The 20,380-nt window shown below is 42.8% G+C and overlaps 1 protein-coding gene across 2 annotated transcripts in view; it reads left to right on the top strand.

Annotated features, from left to right (window-relative positions):
• Window positions 1–3,000: 3,000 nt before the first annotated feature.
• The window catches only part of LOC108412518 (homer scaffold protein 1), a 58,212-nt gene continuing 40,832 nt past the window's right edge, over window positions 3,001–20,380 (top strand). The window contains exon 1 of one of the 2 annotated variants that reach the window (XM_017684570.2): window positions 3,001–3,875. In XM_017684570.2, coding sequence (XP_017540059.1) covers window positions 3,871–3,875 — 5 coding nt within the window. In that variant the 5' untranslated portion in view covers window positions 3,001–3,870. The remainder of the gene's footprint in view (window positions 3,876–20,380) is intronic. The other variant, XM_017684569.2, reaches the window with a different exon arrangement.

The raw sequence follows: 20,380 nt of genomic DNA, 5'->3' as shown, positions 1-20,380 counted from the left end.
GAATGAGTGTTTACATCTTAATCACTGCACAAATTGTATCGAAAAATTGGAGTTCCCCTTTAAGGAGGATAACCAAGCAGGTGGGCAGTGAGAAATGCTGACCTTAAATTAGTGAGCTAGTATTCGTTTGTAGCATACTGACTATTATATTACATTTAAGATAAAAGCATGTGTGTGTGTGTGTGTGTGTCACAGAGAGTTTGGGGTGGGCTGGCCTGCATCATGTAATTCCTGGTCTAAAAACTAGTCCCACTCTAGCCCCGGTGTCACTGCTAAGAATGGCCCACCACCCAAATCTGTCAACAGCATCACAGATGGATTACTGATCACTGATCAGTTGGGCCAGTGCCCAGGGGCCTCTAACTCCCAGGAGCCTCGTTGGGCCTCAGAACACAAGGCCTGAGGGGGCTCGAATACTTGGAACAGTTCACAACAAATACAAACATTTAAATAAGAGCCACTGAATTTGCACATATTGCTAAATGAACGAAATCAATAAAGTCATTTTAGCTCAAGTTTTATATCATTATAGGTCCATAGGATTTAGTTGCTGCTGTTCCAGTAGGATGTTTTACACAGTGTGTGATCACGGTTTACCTCTCATCGCATGCAGGGGGACGTCTGTTTTGGCATTATCATGATTAAAGTTTGTCTTTAAACATTCAAAACATGTTCATGATAGACAAATGTCACAAAATGTATTTCTTCTGACATCTTATAAGTTGGAAGAGACAAAAGCACAGTTTCACAATTGCTGCTTATTTGCTGACCATTTTGCAAAAATGTGCATAAAATGTGGCCTCTGCGAAAGTTATTGTGCATTTTATATTTCAGATTTTATTTCTTCCCCAATGTCTTACACTCAGCAAATAAATTGCACCTGTGCTCTATTGTTTACGTTTCTTCCCTGTAAAGGATGTATTAACTTACTTTCACTGAGAAAATCAACAAAATACGTAATTCCACTGTAGGTGTTCAAACTTTTGCATACGACTGTATAATTAAGCCTCATTATACTTTTTCAGGCTCTGAGCGCAGACAGCTCAATAACCTATTCTTGATTTTTTATTATTTACGTTAAATATATGGCAAGCAGGCGCAGTGGGTAGTACTGTTGCCTTAAGGGCCTGGGTCGGGTAACCGGGGTCCTTTCAGTGTGGAGTTTGTGTGTTGTCTGCATGGGTTTCCTCCCACAGTCCAAAGATGTGCTGTTAGGCAAATTGGAAAATTGGCCCTTGGTATGTCTGCCCTCTGATGGACTGGTGACCCTTCCTGGGTGTTTCTTGCCTTTCACCCAATGAGCGCTGGGATAGGCTTCAGCCGTGTTACAGAAATTTCTTAAGCCTGAGATCTGCATTGTTATCAGGGCAACTTCAGTTAGGACTGAAGCCATTACAGAACAGTTCTTATGTCTATAATCTTATTTCCAGATAAGAGAACGGTATTACAGAAATATCCTAAGCTGCCAAAAAATATCCTAAATATACACTAAATAAACTTTAAGATAAACCCCAGAACGTCTTAACTCCTGTTTTAATCGTCTGTTTCTATGGTTTTATGCACTGAAAAGCAACACAGTTCACTATAACTAACATTAGCATAATGATGCTACATTTATCTACACTGAAAATGGGGCTTTGACTTGTGAGTTTTTTTCAAACAGGATTTAAAAGCCCCACACGCTGCAGACTCAACCTTCACCATCCCTCTGATTACCTTAGTGGGTTATGTTGATAAAAACTAAAATACAACATTACAGTGATGGTGGTGAATACTGAGGAGATGGAGCTGAACAGGTGTCTGTTTATCAGGAGGAATAACATTAGCCCGCTTGGCTAAAGCATGTGGGGGAAATGAAACTGAAACTGAGAGCTGCGACTCTCTGATAAACAGGCTCTAACTCCCAGTTTATCACACTTTAGTTTTGTTTGACTTTCTTTATATAAGTAACGGTAGCTAACGTTAGCTGTCTGTCTGGCTAACTAACTTGAGCACGTGTTTACTAGATTCAGCTGTGCACATATGGTAGGTTGCTAGGTAACAGACACGACAGTTGGTTGTCAACTTCAATCGAGTAAGTTAAGATTTCCTAACTTGAGATGAGAAAAGATGCTATAAGATTCTTAAATTAAGACCAGATTTTCTTCCATAACATGAATTTGAGAAACATCTTATCTTGAACTGTCAGATCTTAAGCTAAGACAAAACTATACGAATGTCCTCTAATTCGGCTCCAGGAGGATAAACACATTTCATGCGGTTGTACAATCCTGGCTGTGTTTCTGTCTGCATCAGCCTTTGGTTACCTTGCCTCACATGCCAAACCATGTGCTTCTGTTTTCTTGCTCCTCCCTGGCCCCGCCCCTTTTGTTACTCCACTCACCTGTGTGCTATCTATAACCCCGCCCTGTAACCGTTAGCAGTCTGCCTTTTCTTTGCTGTGCATTGCTTGTGTGTGTGTCTGTTTTTTTTTTTGTGTGTGTATTTCAACCCAGATGCTCCTAGATATTTTTGCCTCCTTCTTTTTTCTCAAATCTCCAGTTTAGTAGTTTTCTGTCTGCTGTTTTCTGGTTTTCGGTCCTTGTTCTTTTGTCTCGGAAGTGCTTGCTACCGTGATCATAAACAAGGACATGGAGAAGAAACACGCACTTGCATCCTGCCTCTGCTGAAAATCCTGTCATGTCCAGGGTGGAAATATCCAACCCGAAAGGTTCGTTTTAAGGCTGGTGGCACAAAAAAAAAAAATAATAATAATAATAAGTTTTTAAATTTGGTGCCACGTCACCAAACCACCGGAAGTGGCGTTAGACATTGATTGCCCATGACGTCAGGGTTTCAAAAGCACGGGGTGACGTCGTGCACAGCGGTGGGGGGGGGGGTGTGATGACGTCGAGCGGTTTAATACTGTGGGCGAGCGAGCAGCAAAAGGCGGGGAGATGATGGTGGTGGTGGGGACGGTGGTGGTGGGGAGGAGGGGGGGGTGGAGAGGAGATGAATGGGAGGAGAGCGGGTGCAAAAAGAAGAGGATTCTTGCGGGGAAGGACGTGGAAGGATATCAGGTCCGCGAGCAGAAGACAATAAAATAAACACAGGGCTCCCAGGCTGGCCTAGTTATTTATCCATCTGTCTGTCTGTCTGTCTATCTGTCTGTCCTCCCGTGTCAGAAAGGGGCGATGCTCGCCGCTCCTCTCCGCTAAGGCAAGGACGAGGCAGTGAGAGATGAGCTGGTTTTTATGGGGAGAGAATAAAACCGCGTCCGCCGTCTTTTGTGCCTCGTCCGACGAGGCTGCGCGCTGGTAGGCGCTGATGGCGCGTCGAGAGCAGCAGGCGCTCCATTAATAACCGCGACCACGACAGCAGTTGTGATGAGCGCGCGGCGTATCGGTATCACTTCTCTGGCCAGGAATAAGCGCCCTCAGCCGGGGCCAGCGCTCGGGAGAGGCGTGGTGTCCGAGTGAATAGCAGCGGAGGACGGAGGACGGAGCGCCGCCGGTCAGTGAGCCCCGCCGCCCCGCCGCCCTGCATGCCCTGCATGTCTGTTCCAGCACGGTGGGTATCTGAGGAGAGCAGAGAAAGGTTGGCAGGAAAGGCAGCCGCCACTCCGCCACTCCGCCGCTGGACGGACCCGAGCTGTGCCCACATTTCTCCTGCGAGGGGAAAATGAAACTTTCATGCGCGTCTGCTTTGGCCATCCTGCGCCCACACGTCGCGCCGAAGACTCAAGCCTCCATATAAACACTCGCGTTTCACGCCGAGCCATGTCGGACTGAGGCAGAGGGACTCCAGCACCGGAACCACCGCTGTTTTGGAGGGGCAGGAAGGCGGCAGACGACCCCCAGCTTCCACGAACTGCTCGATAAGCCAGCCAAAATGGGGTATGTACCGCTACGACACGGTGCTGGTTTGTGCTAAAGATAACGCCTGTCTGTGTTTGCCAGAGAGACTAAACCCTTAGGCCTCGAGTCTTTCTGACCGAAGACCGCCTTGTGGAGAGCAGTGGGGTCCAGACAGGCTGTGTGGGTTGACATTTCGAGCTGTAGGACCCACCTGCTCCCCCACCTCACAATGGGTCTGCTGGCAGGACGCTTGGACAACCCTGTTGTCCTCTGTTTGGTGTCCAAAGGTCTGTTTCTCATGAAATTAGGGAGGTTAAAGGTGAATTGTGCCCGTTTTAAGACGAATAAAGCTCCACTATTCGGCCTCTAACGTTAGCCAGATCGTTTGGGATGGTTTGATGTCAAATCCGCCTTTGTACACTGTCAGAATCCATCACTGTGGTGATAGGAACCAAACGTCCAAAGCCTCTAAATCCCACACGCCGTAGGAGGTTATTAATGAAATTGTTCCCGAGATGTTGCTGGATGTCTGAGACGTTGGTTTAAGTTTTGAGGTTTTGGCCTGAGATTTTATTTTTTGAACATTTTTTAAAAATTAGTGGCGGAAGGATACACGCAAGGCGACATAAGGTAAAAGTAGTCCCTTAAAGAGGAGTTCAAGATTTCATTCAAGTGAAATGTTAGGGAGTTTTTTTTTTTTTTTTTTTTTTAGCTTTTATCAACATTATACGTAAAAAAAGTCAGTATGTAGATCCGTGTATATTCACTGCTCTTTTTGGGTCAATTAAATGGCTATTTTTGGGTCATAGACGTCTTAACGCCTGGTTCCCATCACCACCACTACAGAGAAATCAGAGTCAGCAATTTTTCTGTTTTGCATCAAACCACCCTGAATGACATTGACGACGTTTCAGAGGATTTATTTCCAAGAAATGAACAGAATTCCCCTTTTGTAGGGAATGTGTTCCCCTTTGCGGCACAGTGGCGCAGTGGGTCACGCTGTCGCCTCACAGCGAGGAGGGCCTGGGTTCGATTCCCCGGCCGGGTGACCGGGGTCCTCTCTGTGTGGAGTTTGCATGTTCTCCCCGTGTCTGCGTGGGTTTCCTCCGGGTTCTCCGGTTTCCTCCCACAGTCCAAATACATGCAGTCAAGCCAATTGGACATGCTAAATTACCCCTAGGTGTGAGAGACTGTCTGTGTCTGTGTGTCTGCCCTGCGATGGACTGGCGACCTGTCCAGGGTGTATCCTGCCTTCCACCCAATGACCGCTGGGATAGGCTCTAGCTCTCCCCGTGACCCTGAGGGAGAAGTGGCTTAGAAGATGTGTGTGTGTGTGTGTGTCCCTTTGCTGCAGTAACAGCCTCTAGGCTTTACACTAGATGTTGGAACATTGCTGTGAGGATTTGATTGAGCATTAGTGAGGTCAGTTCTGGATCACTCCAACTCATCCCAAAGCTATTGGATGGAGCTCCATCACTCCAGGGAAACCAGTTCCACTGCGTCACAGGCCAGTGCGGGGCTTTATACCCCTCTAGCCCACGCTTGGCATTGGACATGGTGACCTTAGGCTCATATGTGGCTGCACCAGAGCATCCCATTCTCTTGGACTGTGTGGATTATAGCTGTGTGTGCACAACTGAATGCCTGTATCAGCAATGCGTGCACTTTAAAGTGGCTGGATCTGGCTTCACTCATTAGATGGGCTGTGTGGATGCTTTGGGACATGACAATGTGTAGCTAAATAGAGATTTACCTTATTACCTTACAGAACCATTCAAACACACTCTAGACACCACAGTTTTGCAAGTAGTGTTTTGGCTGTGTAGCCTTTCCTTTGCAAAGTGATGTATTATGTATGGACAGCTAACTGCATGTAATATTGCATAAGGACATGGTGCATGTGAAGCTAACTCGCTCTGTCAAGGAGACGGTCAGATACAGTGGCAGCTTCTCTCACATTTGCCTGGACTCGATTGACCTGAGCAGCGCTTAAAACAATGAGAGGACAGATGCAGTCAAAAATAAACTAAAAGCCCATATGCTACATTTTGGTAGAGGTACACTTATGACTCTTGCGGGTTTACGGGCCCAAAATCTTATCAGTCTTATCATTTAGCATTTTTTTGTAACTTTGCTTTTAAGACAGATACATGGAAATGACCTCTGTTCTGATTGACTGGCCTGAACTGCGCTGCATTGTAAAACATCCTTGTGCCTCCTGTATAATAGGACAGAGCTAAACGGCTGTAGGTCGAACAGGCGCATCCATGCAAATGAGTTGGGTTTCGCGGCATCACAAATACAAGGCATATTCCAAACAGGCTGTTTTTGTGCATTTTGATATTTGAAGAATGTTTAAATACTGTGTCAAGCTATTGCTGGAAAAGTGAGGAGGAATTGGTTTTCCATGACATGAGCTCTTTAAATAATTACCAAGAAAAGACAAGAGCACAAAAGACATGATACCATTTCTGCTTCGCTTGGCTTTTGCCGCTGCCTTGCGTCTTTATGTACACGTGAATAAGTACAGCTTTTACTATTTTCGCACTCGTGCCAGGCTCTCGGATAGAATTTGCTGCTCTGAGGGAATGTGGTGACATAAGAACTCTGTCCTTTAGAGCCTGTGTGTCAAACACAAGGCCCGCGGGCCAAGTCAGGCCCGTGACGCAGTCTTTTCCGTCCTGCGAAATTATTTGTTTTCTATTCTTACTATCCTGAGATGCACTGTGATAATACGGTGTCATATTCTGTTTTTCGACTTCGCTCACAGGAGCCAGCTATACCCTTTAAATGTTAAAGTCCTGCATGTGGACCCACACTTCAAAATCTACATACCGTCATTTATAGTAATTACTGAATCATGATGTTAATAACAGAAAAATAAGCCTGCAGTTTAAGAAGGTAGGCTTGAATTGAGTGGGTGTGATGTAAGAGTGGATTGGTATGAAACTGGTGATTGTGGAGACTCGGATGTCTTTATAGTGGTGGTGATGGGAACCAGGCGTCACAGTGTGCACAACACAAATAGCCATTTCATTTACTGCCCAAAACCATCAGCGAACCCACATAGTTTTTATATGTAATGTTGATGATGGTAAACAAAATTATTTCAGTTTTCGATTCTCACTAGCCCATTTGACCCTGCACTACAGTCCCCAGCATGCACTGCAACATAGTGTGCGTTCTGACCCCCTTCTGACCCCAGTGATCTATGGGCCAGATAAAAAGAAAAGCAAATAGGCAGTTTTAAAAAAAACTACCAAAAATGTTTGAACAAGTATTTAATGCCTATTTTGCTGTTGAAGTTTTGGCGTATTTTAAATAAACAAAGGCCTGTTTGGGTCAAAACTTTGAGTAAAAATGAAACGGAAAACACAGCCCGGCCACAGATTAGCCGAGATTTTGTTGTGTTTGACAGCTCTGCTGTAGAGTGACGAGTGACGCTAGCCGTATTTGTATTGCTTGTCGATGAGGAGCGGTGCAGAAAGAAAACAGCCGTGCTCATACAGCAGGCATGCATAGGCTCGTCATGCAGCTAAGTGAATGTGATGGTGGGCTTGTGTTGAGATCTTTTGGATGCTTTGGCCCTGATGTGCTCTTGAGGTGGTTCAAGGGTGTTTGCATTCATTGCATACTAGTGAGGATGATCTCTCAGGTCTTGGGGGCGCTAGGCATTTAATATGTTCATATCTCTGCTGTCGGAAGAAAACCTCGTATCTCCACTTTTGACGTTTGTCTTCATTTGAAAAAGCCTGGTACTCTTTACATAGTGTATAAATTTCATGATGGATGGACAAAAAGAAATGACCTAAAATGACTAGGAAGAATGTCTGGTTCCATTGACTGACATTAAAAGTAAAGTAGGTTTTTTTTCCTTCTCCTGTAAAGTTACTATTTTGGAGATACGAGGTTTTGTTCCGACATCATTGATATGTTTTTGGTTTTTGTGGGATTTTTTTTATTCCTTATGGCATCACAATCCACCTGACGTCTTCCTTGCTGATAATACAGTGTCATATATATATATATATATATATATATATATATATATATATATATATATATATATATATATATATATATATATATATATATATAAAGTCCTGTATGTGGACCCACACTTCAGTTCCTCACTCTAAAAACTACATACCCTACGCATTAGTTTCATAGTAGTTGCCAAGTCATTTATAGTAATTACTGGATCATAAGATCAATAGCAGAAAAGTAAGCCTCTAGTTTAAGAAGGTAGGTTTTAATTGAGTGGCTGTGATGTAAACAGCCGCTCAGAGTGTGAAATGGTTGACTGTGGAGCCTCTTCCGCATGATTTCTTTACAGTGGTGGTGATGGAAACCAGGGATCGCCTTGACTACAACCACCAGTGAACCTACATGAGTCTTCCGAGGTTTTATATGTAATGTTGATGATGGTAATATGGTGATAAATCCGAAAAAATATTTTCTTTTGCTTCTCTTTTGCCCACAAAGGCCCAGACGTGCCTCTCCACCATGAATGTATTTTAAAAATACGTTTTAGGCCAAGAGCTTCTCCAAACAATATCAAAAAACCGTGTGTTTAACATCATAACCATTTTGAGTAATAACTTACAGTGAGGGAGCTTTTAGAGGCATTACAATCTTCAGACGTCTGGTTCCTATCGGCACCAGTGTGAATAATTCTGGCTCTGAAAGTTTCTCTAGAAAAGGGCAGTTCACATCAAACTGCTCTGAATGACTGACGTCTGAAAAATTGCCCTCCAATTGTCTTGCCAGCGTCTTGCCATGCACCCCGATCTCTACGCTTTGCTGGACTTCTCTCTATCTCTTCTTCATGCTTAAAGAGCCCATATCCTATTTTTCCTTTGATTGTTCCTTCCCGCGACATTCACTCGTGACATTTATGTGGGTTTATATAAAGAAAAAGTCTTAAGTCTTAGTTCAGTCTTAAGTCTTAATTCATTTTCATGTGACCACTTTCCAACGTTGTTTTACCGCTTAGAGTTAATTAGGCAGCTTTCGTCACTGTCTCTTTAAGACTGATGTACGCAAATGAGCTGTGATCTGATTGGCTGCCCTGTATTGTGCTGTGGTAGGCTCAACAGGAGGACATGTGTAAACGTTTTGGTTTTTGTGACGTCACAAAAGCAGTGAATTTCAAACGAGAGGCAGCCTAGGTTCCATAGATGGACTGGGGAGTGAACGGTACGTTGTGAATCTTACATGCTACATCAAAATCCTTTATTTGAATAAGCGAGGTAAAAAAAAAGGAGAGGCCTTTGAGTGAAGGACAATAAAGGAAAATGCATTTGTTGAGTCCAGCTAGGAGCCATGCAGCATGCAGGCAGTCCAAAAATAGTTGCTGTATCTGAAATATGCCCCTTTCAGTGAGTTGGGGCGCAGCGGAGCAGTGAGAGTCGAGGCTGCCGAGCTTTACATAATGAATGAATGTAAACTAGCTGTCAAGCTGAAATTGCACCTCTCTACATTTATGGTGAGCGCAGCACAGACTGGGTAGATAAACGATGATGTAACAGCAGTGGTTAAAGCATAAAAGCAAGCTGGGTTTGTCTGATGTCACCAAAAGCTATTGGAGGTGTTTGTCCTCCTGTGCTTGCAAGCTTTTGAGTGTATGTTAGCTGGGCCTGTGCCTGGTAAGTGCTGTGATGACAGTCCCAGTGACTGTAAAAAATCATAGCATTCGCACACATGAACACCACTGAACTGGGTGATGTTCTAGCTTGAGACCACATTTACTGAACCTAATACGGATGAGACTGTTATAGAAATGTGGCTGCTGAGCTGAGCTGGTTAAAGATTACAGACATACTACTAGTACTTACTGTGTATACTATGAGTAGTATCTCTGCAAGTGCATTAGCTGATGCTTTGGGAGTGATATGCTTGAAGAGGAAATAAGAACAATCACAATAGCCCAAACTAATATGTTAGTCCACAGCCGTCACGTTAGCCCCAAACTAATATGTTAGTCCACAGCCGTCACGTTAGCCCCAAACTAATATGTTAGTCCACAGCCGTCACGTTAGCCCCAAACTAATATGTTAGTCCACAGCCGTCACGTTAGCCCCAAACTAATATGTTAGTCCACAGCCGTCACGTTAGCCCCAAACTAATATGTTAGTCCACAGCCGTCACGTTAGCCCCAAACTAATATGTTAGTCCACAGCCGTCACGTTAGCCCCAAACTAATATGTTAGTCCACAGCCGTCACGTTAGCCCCAAACTAATATGTTAGTCCACAGCCGTCACGTTAGCCCCAAACTAATATGTTAGTCCACAGCCGTCACGTTAGCCCCAAACTAATATGTTAGTCCACAGCCGTCACGTTAGCCCCAAACTAATATGTTAGTCCACAGCCGTCACGTTAGCCCCAAACTAATATGTTAGTCCACAGCCGTCGCATTAGCCCCAAACTAATATGTTAGTCCACAGCCGTCGCATTAGCCCCAAACTAATATGTTAGTCCACAGCCGTCATGTTAGCCCCAAACTAATATGTTAGTCCACAGCCGTCACGTTAGCCCCAAACTAATGTTAGTCCACAGCCGTCACGTTAGCCCCAAACTAATATGTTAGTCCACAGCCGTCGCATTAGCCCCAAACTAATATTTTAGTCCACAGCCGTCACGTTAGCCCCAAACTAATGTTAGTCCACAGCCGTCACGTTAGCCCCAAACTAATATGTTAGTCCACAGCCGTCGCATTAGCCCCAAACTAATATGTTAGTCCACAGCCGTCGCATTAGCCCCAAACTAATATGTTAGTCCACAGCCGTCACGTTAGCCCCAAACTAATATGTTAGTCCACAGCCGTCACGTTAGCCCCAAACTAATATGTTAGTCCACAGCCGTCACGTTAGCCCCAAACTAATATGTTAGTCCACAGCCGTCACGTTAGCCCCAAACTAATATGTTAGTCCACAGCCGTCACGTTAGCCCCAAACTAATATGTTAGTCCACAGCCGTCACGTTAGCCCCAAACTAATATGTTAGTCCACAGCCGTCACGTTAGCCCCAAACTAATGTTAGTCCACAGCCGTCACGTTAGCCCCAAACTAATATGTTAGTCCACAGCCGTCACGTTAGCCCCAAACTAATATGTTAGTCCACAGCCGTCACGTTAGCCCCAAACTAATATGTTAGTCCACAGCCGTCGCATTAGCCCCAAACTAATATGTTAGTCCACAGCCGTCACGTTAGCCCCAAACTAATATGCTTACAGCTAGTCACGGTACCTCAATACAATATGATGCTGTTTGGTATAATATGATATATGTATTGTAATTGTAAGTACCTATAATCCACTCATCTCAAATGTGTTATATATACACATCCAAAAGTCTGAGACCACAGTGAAAATCTGTGAAACCTGGAAATAAAGAACAAAATGTTTTAGAATCATTTCACTTTAGAAAGAAATGAAGCAATGAAGAGTTTCTAGCTCATACAGTGCATCCGGAAAGTATTCACAGCGCTTCACTTTTTCCACATTTTGTTTTGTTACAGCCTTATTCCAAATTGAATTAAATTAATCTTTTTCCTCTAAATTCTACACAAAATACCCCATTGTGACCATGTGAAAAACGTTTTCTCGAGAGTTTTGAAAATTTATTAAAATTAAAAAACAAAGAAATCATATTTACATAAGTATTCACAGCCTTTGCCATGAAGCTCAAAATTGAGCTCAGGTGCATCCTGTTTCCACTGATCATCCTTGAGATGTTTCTACAGCTTAAATGGAGTCCACCTGTGGTTGATTGGACATGATTTGGAAAGGCACACACCTGTCTATATAAGGTCCCACAGTTGACTGCATGTCAGAGCGCAAACACCAAGCATGAAGTCAAAGGAATTGTCTGTAGACCTCCGAGACAAAATTGTCTCGAGGCACAAATCTGGGGAAGGATACAGAAAAATTACTGCTGCGTTGAAGGTCCCAATGAGCACAGTGGCCTCCATCATTCGTAAATGGAAGAAGTTCGGAACCACCAGGACTCTTCCTAGAGCTGGCCGGCCGTCTAAATTGAGCGATCGGGGGAGAAGGGCCTTGGTCAGGGAGGTGACCAAGAACCCAATGATCACTCTGTCAGAGCTCCAGCGTTCCTCCGTGGAGAGAGGAGAACCTTGCAGAAGGACAACCATCTCTGCAGCAATCCACCAATCAGGCCTGTATGGCAGAGTGGCCAGGCGAAAGCCACTCCTTAGTAAAAGGCACAAGGCAGCCCGTCTGGAATTTGCAAAAAGGCACCTGAAGGACTCTCAGACCATGAGAAACAAAATTCTCTGGTCTGATGAGACAAAGATTGAACTCTTTGGTGTGAATGCCAGGCGTCATGTTTGGAGGAAACCAGGCACTGCTCATCACGAGGCCAATACCATCCCTACAGTCAAGCATGGTGGTGGCAGCATCATGCTATGGGGATGTTTCTCAGCAGCAGGAACTGGCAGACTAGTCAGGATAGAGGGAAAGATGAATGCCGCAATGTACAGAGACATCCTGGATAAAAACCTGCTCCAGAGCGCTCTTGACCTCAGACTGGGGCGACGGTTCATTTTTCAGCAGGACAACGATCCGAAGCACACAGCCAAGATCTCAAAGCAGTGGCTTCAGGACCACTCTGTGAATGTCCTGGAGTGGCCCAGCCAGAGCCCAGACTTGAATCCGATTGAACATCTCTGGAGAGATCTGAAAATGGCTGTGCACAGACGTCTCCCATCCAACCTGATGGAGCTTCAGAGGTACTGCAAAGAAGAATGGGCAAAACTGCCTAAAGATAGGTGTGCCAAGCTTGTGGCATCATATTCAAAAAGACTTGAGGCTGTAGTTGCTGCCAAAGGTGGTTCTACAAAGTATTAAGCAAAGGCTGTGAATACTTATGTAAATATGATTTCTTTGTTTTTTAATTTTAATAAATTTTCAAAACTCTCGAGAAAACGTTTTTCACATGGTCACAATGGGGTATTTTGTGTAGAATTTAGAGGAAAAAGATTAATTTAATTCAATTTGGAATAAGGCTGTAACAAAACAAAATGTGGAAAAAGTGAAGCGCTGTGAATACTTTCCGGATGCACTGTATATTGACCATGTTAAGGCCTTCATAAAAAAGGTCACTTTTACTTAATCTGATCTCTTCCAGTGAAGCTGGTGTTCAGACTGCCAGGTGGATCTGATCTGCTTATCAGCGGCTTGTGCACAAACCGACTGAGCACAGGCTGCTGTTAAAGCTAAAGAGGGACGCACTGAACCAAACACTACGAAATCATGAAATTCATGTTAACGTTTCAAGGGTTCCACTTTTCACACAAACTGTTGTGCTAAATTGAAAAGTAATGCAAAATAAGGGCATTTGCAGTGGACTCACGTACTGTATATAAGTCTATATATACGTTTTCTAAACCTGGTCCTGATCCGAACCCTAATTCTAACCTCTCGGAATGGCTTTGCTTGTCGGTTTTGAAAAATGTTTTGGCTTTTAAGAAAAGCACTTCCAGGTTAGTCCTGTTTTCCTCTACGTTTCGCAATGTTTTAGTCTTGAAGATATAGAAAAACAAACACAGACAGTCTCTTAAGAGCTCCTGTACTGTTGATGGAAATGCATTTGCCGTCGTGGGTGTTAGTGGAAGACCGTAGCAGCAGCTGGACACTGAGGCACAGTGACTTGGCGTTGTGGTGTTAGTGCTGGTGACGGGGATTAAAGTCCTGCTCTGGTATACAGCAGAGCTGTGTGGTGTATAGGCTATAGGGGGGGAAGTAGCTCAGGAAGCATAATGAAAGAGGAGCTGGTGAGGGATTTGATTGGTCGGATTGTGTCTGCACTGTGAGCAGATGGACGCTCTCTCACCCTCAGCCTGTGTGTGGTATTTAACACAGCAGAGTGTGTGTGCTTTAGAAGGAGATAGAGAGAGAGAGAGAGAGAGAGAGAGAGAGAGAGAGAGAGAGAGAGAAAGACTTACCCTCTGTCAATCTGTTGCCTGCTAGTACACTGAGAATCTGGACATGTATATGGTGTTTGAGTGTTTGTGTGTCCAGAGACTCAGAGCTGTCAATAGCTTAAGAAAGCTCAAGAGCTGAGAAGGGCATACAGTGGCCACATAACCGCCCGTTACCTGCTGTCCGTGTGTTTTGATGTGAAAGAAAGTCTTGGAAACGGTCCGGAACGCACAGGAAGACTGGACGGAGCAGTGTTCTGGCTGTTTTTGAAATCTAGGCAGTTGTTTTAAATAGAAAAAAACACATACAGTTGTTTAATTGTTTCTAAAGCAGGAGGAAGAACTGAAGTGGTGTTGAAGAAACCCCAAGTCCAGCCTACAGCCAATGGAAAGTGGCGATGCAGCAGGGTCTGCCCACCCTCTCTAAATTCTGTAGCAGTCTTACTGTATAGCTGGTCTTTGTAGTTCTACAGTTACAGACTGTAGTCCATCTGTTTCTCTGATACTTTGTTACCCCCTTTTACCCTGTTCTTCAGTGGTCAGTGGATCATTCAGCGTGTGTTGCGCTGGTCTGAGTGAATCAGGCACAGTAGTGTATAAACACAAGTCAGTTTGTAAAAATTCTGTCCTGCTAGATCTGCCCCAGTCAACTGTAAGTGCTTTTACTGTAGAATGAATTACTGTAGAATTACATGCAAAAACAGTTCAGCTACAAAGTGGTGGACTGCACAAACTCCTAAAGAACTGTGCGTTGAGAGCTTGCTGGAGTGGTGTAAGGCATGCCACCCCTGGGCTCTGGAGCAGTGGAAAAGTGTTCTCTGGAGTGATGAATCACGCTTCACTCTGGCAGGTTGATGAACAAATCTAGGTTCGGTGGAGAACACTATTTACCAGGAGAGCACTAAAGTTTGGTGGAGGAGGGATAATGAGCTGGGGCTGTTTTTCAGGGTTTGGGCCTCTTAATTCCAGTGAAGGGAATGTTAATGTGACAGCACACGATGTTCCACTGTTTCAGTGTGGCTGCGCTCCTGCGCATAACATGAGCTCCATAAATACATGGTTTAACGAGGCCTGGCTCTTTGAATTCTCACAATCATCAGATTTATCCGTTTAGGAATCGGCTTTGAAGCACAATTCACGTTACAAAAATTGAATATGTCATTTTAACCCCTGCATAGATGGAAATGTATATATTGTACTATGCAAAAGTTTTAAGCACCTTAGAAAATTAAATTTACAAAAGCTGTTTATCTGGGCAGAAATGTTTATTGGTCAAAAAAACTGTAATATTATAATTAATACCAATAATATTAAAGAATTAAAGTAGAAGTAGATTTTACGTGTGTCATTATGTATCCAATAATATTTCCAAACCTCCCTTGGTGGCAACTCAATATTGTGTAGATATCATTCAACAAATGATTTGGTTAATCAACACATCATTAAATTAAATCAGATGGAATTGAACAAATCTATGTGTTAGTTGGGGTCGTCGAGGTGAAGTCTGGTACCAAATCGGTGTTCTTATAACATCAACAACCTTTTTAAAAACAAGAAATTGTTGGTACGTTTTACTGTATTTGTTATTTTGTATTTATTTTGATGATATATAGTATTTATACAGACATAAACAGGCCACTGCTGTGATTAATGGCCTTTGTGTGGGTCAGACTTTCACACAGCGCTGTGTGTGTCTAAGGTCAGCAGTCAGTAGGAACTGTGGCCTTTGGCAGCACAGCTTTTCTGAGAGTGACTGTTAGAGAAGCCCTGTGTCCTGATTGGCTGATAGCGGGGAGGGAAGAAGACGTGATTAGACTAAATACTCATCACTCAACCAAGTCAGCTGTCATGTGATTGTTGCCATGGGGATCAGGCAGCTAAGTTTTTTTTTCTGCTTCTTTTCGTGCCGGAGTAATGCGAACTCCATACTGTCCAGCAGCAGTGACCGCTCAGTCTCTGTGCTTTGTGCAGGGTTGATTTTTGGTATTTTTGAAGACTTTCATTCTTAATCTGAATTAAAAATTCTCATTTGCGCTCCTCTAATATGCTTTAAACAGTGTCTGTTAACAGCGGTATTACCTGATAAGCTCTGACTTTAAGCACTGGGTCTCTAAATCTCTGACCTCAGGAAGATTTGATTCGATTGCAATTCCAAGAAAAAGGATTCAGTGCAGTGTGAAATTTCAGATTTCATTCCATTCGATTTGAGTAAACAGCCTGAGAAATTTATTGTGGTCAAAAAAATGGATTTTCCAATAAAAAATTAGTTTAACATCTTTTGTACAGAGAACACACTTCTGCGCATTTTAGTGCACCGTTACTGTTTATTTGCTGAATTTAACAAAAAACATAAAATGTGGCCTGTTCAGGTTTATGGCCATTTTGGCCCAGTCGCATTTCCTCCTTTTACCCCTACCGCTTGTTTTCGAGTGTCTCCCCTTGTTACTGAGTTACAGGGCAGTGGTTGAGATCTTCCTCTGAAATGAGACCCTCAGATAAAAAGAGCATCACTTCATTAACAGCTACCAGCGCTGCTCTGTAGGCGACCCTGCCCGTCTGCAGGGACAGCAGAGGAGGGGAAAGTTCAGCTCCTCACTGCTGGGCTTTAGTTACATTTAGGGATCATACGCCTTCAAAGAGGGGGGCAGTTATTTATTATCACCCCCCATAATTCTTCAGTGATATGAAGCTGAAGTCAGATATTCTCCATATTCTTCTTCAAATTTTCCCGTTCCACCTTAAATGGAGCAGCAGATACATTCTGGCGCTTCAGGCATCAGAACTCCCGGACTATTTAAGGTGGAACGGGAAAGTTAGCCAGCTACCTACCGAGACATCAGCATCTTATTAGTGATTTTTTATGCTTGTTATGAAGAAAATGACAATAATACATTGAAAAGGCCTTAAACTAAAATAATACAGTGGTTATTGTGATTTTCAACAGAGAAAATTCTCACACTTGTGGGTTTATTTGGTTGCTCACGCAGCCGTCTTGCTGGTTTTTCTCCAACTCCGGTTGGAGTGTCACTCTGACAGACCTCCGTTTGGAGGGCCGTGTAGCCCGAACGCTTCGCCCCACCCCTCTGTCTCAGCAAGAACTGGGACAGCCTCCCGCTAGCTGTGAACACGCAAAAAGAGCTAAGGGCTGAGTGGTAGGGGAAAGGGGTAAAATGGGACTGGGCCTTTATGTTTTATTTTTTTCCAATATGTTAAATTCATACAATGTAAACTGGGAACTTAAAAATTGCTGCTTTTGGCCAATTTAGTGAGTCAAAACTGATATAAAACAAACATTACTTCTCATTCACCAAGTGTTACCAAGGGTCACTTAAAACCCACTCACACCGTTTTCACGGATATTCTTGCATTCCCAGAGTGTTCTTATTTGGGATTTGTTCTTAGGCAAGCGTGGGTCAAGAACACGTCATGAATCAGACGTAGACTTTTTTCTTTGGACCTTTCTCAAGAACAACGTTCAGGAACTGTTGGTGAATGAGGCCCAAAAATTAAAAATGCATAGCAAAATGATCAAACTGTAGTTAAATATAATAAAGGCCACTCTATCAATGTAGTTCCTTCCCAGTTAATTTAGCTCCCACGTTGGTAGAAGCAGAAGTTAGAGGCCAATTCTGCTCCTTCTCTAATTGTTTAAGTTGAGTTTCTTGTCCTGGATTAGTGTGAAAGGGCAATTGCTAACTTGAAGTGAAGTGGAGTGGAACAGTGGCCGTTTAAGTGCTGGCCAGCCACACGCTAATAAAGAGTTCATTTGTGGGCAGTGCGGAATTACTTTCCCCTCGGACAGACTGTTTTATGCAAACGCAGAGCAGACAGAGCGGGGCTGTGTAACCGAGAGAAAAAGAGAGACAGTGAAAACTGCTGATGCGATAAGATAACGAGCCAATTTCTTTTGCAAAGTGACTCAGGACCTTTCATCGCTCGGTGTTCATGGTCGACACACATAGAAGAGTCTTTTACCAATCATGCAAATCAAGGGCACTCACATCATCTATTACTGCTCTATTTGCTTACAGTGAGCATTCCTGCTTTTATTCATTGTTGTGAATTGTGCCATATGCCTGCATCAATGAATGTACAAATGAGTGGCCAAATAGAGGAAACGGCTAATGTTATATTAGGCTTTTTGCAGCCTTGTTTCATTGTTTTCAGTGTGAGAGACTGTTTTTGGCTGTGACTGCGCTGTTATAATACAGCCCCATTGTCCAGTAAGTTAGGACGCTGTGCAGAATGTAAATAAAAATAGCCCGTGAAGATGTGCAAATCATGTAAACCCTGTTTTTAGAGGAAAATATGCTATACCATTATGAATACTGGCTTTTGAACAAGCTGAGGGGTCTTTAGCCCGGGTGGCACAGTGTCCATGATTTCCAAATAGAATTTTAACTTTGTTGGACCACAGGACACTTTTCCACTTCCCCTCAGTCCATTTTCAATGAGCTCCAGCCCAGAGAAGGTGGCAGCATTTCTGAATCTTGTTTATATACAGTTTCTTCTTTGCGTTTGTCTGTTTTAATGCAATGCCCCTTGATGGCCGAAAGATCACGGCCAGCATATACAAGTGTTTGGCCTTGTCCCTTACATACAGAGATTTCTCCAGATTCTCTGAACCTTTTAATGTTATTATGTACCATAGACGATGAAAAGCAGAAGTTCTTTGCTATTTTATGTTGAGAAACTTATATTTTATGTTATGTAGTTTATATTTTTGTGTTTTATGCCTGTGCAGTCTTTCACAGAGAGGTGAACCCCTCCCCATCTTTATTTCTGAAAGACTCCGCCTCTCTGAGATGCTCTGTTTATTCTCAATCATGTTACTGACCTATTGCCAATTATCCACCAGGTGTTTTTTTTAAGCATTACACAACTTTGCCAGCCTTTTGTTGCCCCCGTCCCGACTTTTTTGGAACGTGTTGTTGGTATCAAATTCAACATGGGCAAATATTTTTCAAAAAAATAATAAAATTTCTCAGTTTCAACATCTGATTTGTTGTTTTTGTACTATATTCAATTAAATGTAGGCGTTAAATGATTTGTACCTCACTGCATTTCATTTTTATTTACATTTTGCACAGTGTCCAAACTTTTTTGGAAATGGGGTTGTAGTTTTTTATTCCCATTCATGCGATGTATACATTTGAACCAAAGCACTAATTTGTTTCAGTGTATTTATCGTACTCCTGTTGTGGTGTTGGTAGTTTAGTGGCCAGGAATCTTGGCTGTTATTCAGTGTGTCATTATGGGTTCACTGCCAACTATTGGCTGCTGCCCCTGTCCCCTCGAGAAAGGCAAATGTTGTCGCTCCAGGCCAACTGTCCCTGTAATGAGCTAATGTGTGTCAGTTTGTCAGCAAAACAAATTCAGTGGTAGTGTTCATTTTTTCTGTATTCTTACTTGTTTTCTGGCTGGAGTTGTGATTTATTTGCTTTGCATTTTGCTTATTAATTTGTTTTTGCTTTGCAACAGATTCTCTAGTCTTAGCCAGTTCTTACTTCATCCTCCCCTTAGGTTCTCTGGATTTGCCCATGGTCAGGTTTCTGAATCTAATTTTAAAGATGTGTCTGTCTGTCTAGAGGATGGACAAACAAAACAAAGTCACTGTGAAAAGCGAGGGCCCACAGGCTGATTAAGACAGCGATTTTAATTGTAGTCACAAGTATAAAGCATTACTGTCTGTACACAAAGTCAGCATTGCATGTGATGCAAACATCTGGCTTCAATGACAATACAACCCACTAGAAATCTGATCATCCTGTGGTGGTTTTATTGCCATCCGAACATCGTGATGCATGTTAAAATGTTATTACAGACACCTTCCTTGTAAACTAATCCAATCTGAATTGGATTAATTATAGTTTATTTCCTATTAAGGGGTCAGTGATATGACAGTATGATATAGTTATCGTGATAAATTACACCATAATACGCTTTTCTGACCATTGATATCGTCAGTAACTTAAAGAACACTGGCCAACTGTATATTTTACTATAGGGAGTATATTATATACATCATGAAAATATATTCTAGTAGTATCATATTGTTTTTATTCTTTTGCCATAATATCCACCCCTGGCCTATGTCTAAGCCTATGACAGTGTTTCAAATGTAATCATAATTTTTAATTGATAAGTATTTGGAAACATTATTGGCAGAGAACTAGGCCAAATTTGCCAAAAATTTAATAAGCTTGCTAAATGACGTTAAACTAAGATTAAATCATTTTAAATAATATTAAATAATTACTTTTTTGCTGTTAAGCAGTATATCACTACAGGGCATTAATAATCTGTTAGGCTACGGTACAGCAATTTTGCAACAGATTTACACATTTCTCCAGAGTGCACCACAGCGTAAGGAAAAAACGGAGCATTTTCTGATGGTTTGAATGAGTTATAAACCCTGACATATAATACTCCATGGTTTCACAAAGGTGTCCAGAATGCTTCTGTTATAACGACAGAAAACACCTCATTTTTGTAGATGTAAGGCATGTGGATGTGACTTTGGTGTTTTTTCACTCGTACATGTTTGGCAGCCTAAAGTGTCTCCACAAGGGGACACTATAAGCACAAAACTTTCTTTTGT

This window comes from Pygocentrus nattereri, chromosome 16, assembly GCF_015220715.1.
Source record: "Pygocentrus nattereri isolate fPygNat1 chromosome 16, fPygNat1.pri, whole genome shotgun sequence".
Lineage (NCBI taxonomy): Eukaryota > Metazoa > Chordata > Actinopteri > Characiformes > Serrasalmidae > Pygocentrus > Pygocentrus nattereri.
This window is presented reverse-complemented; position numbering and strand designations above follow the sequence as displayed.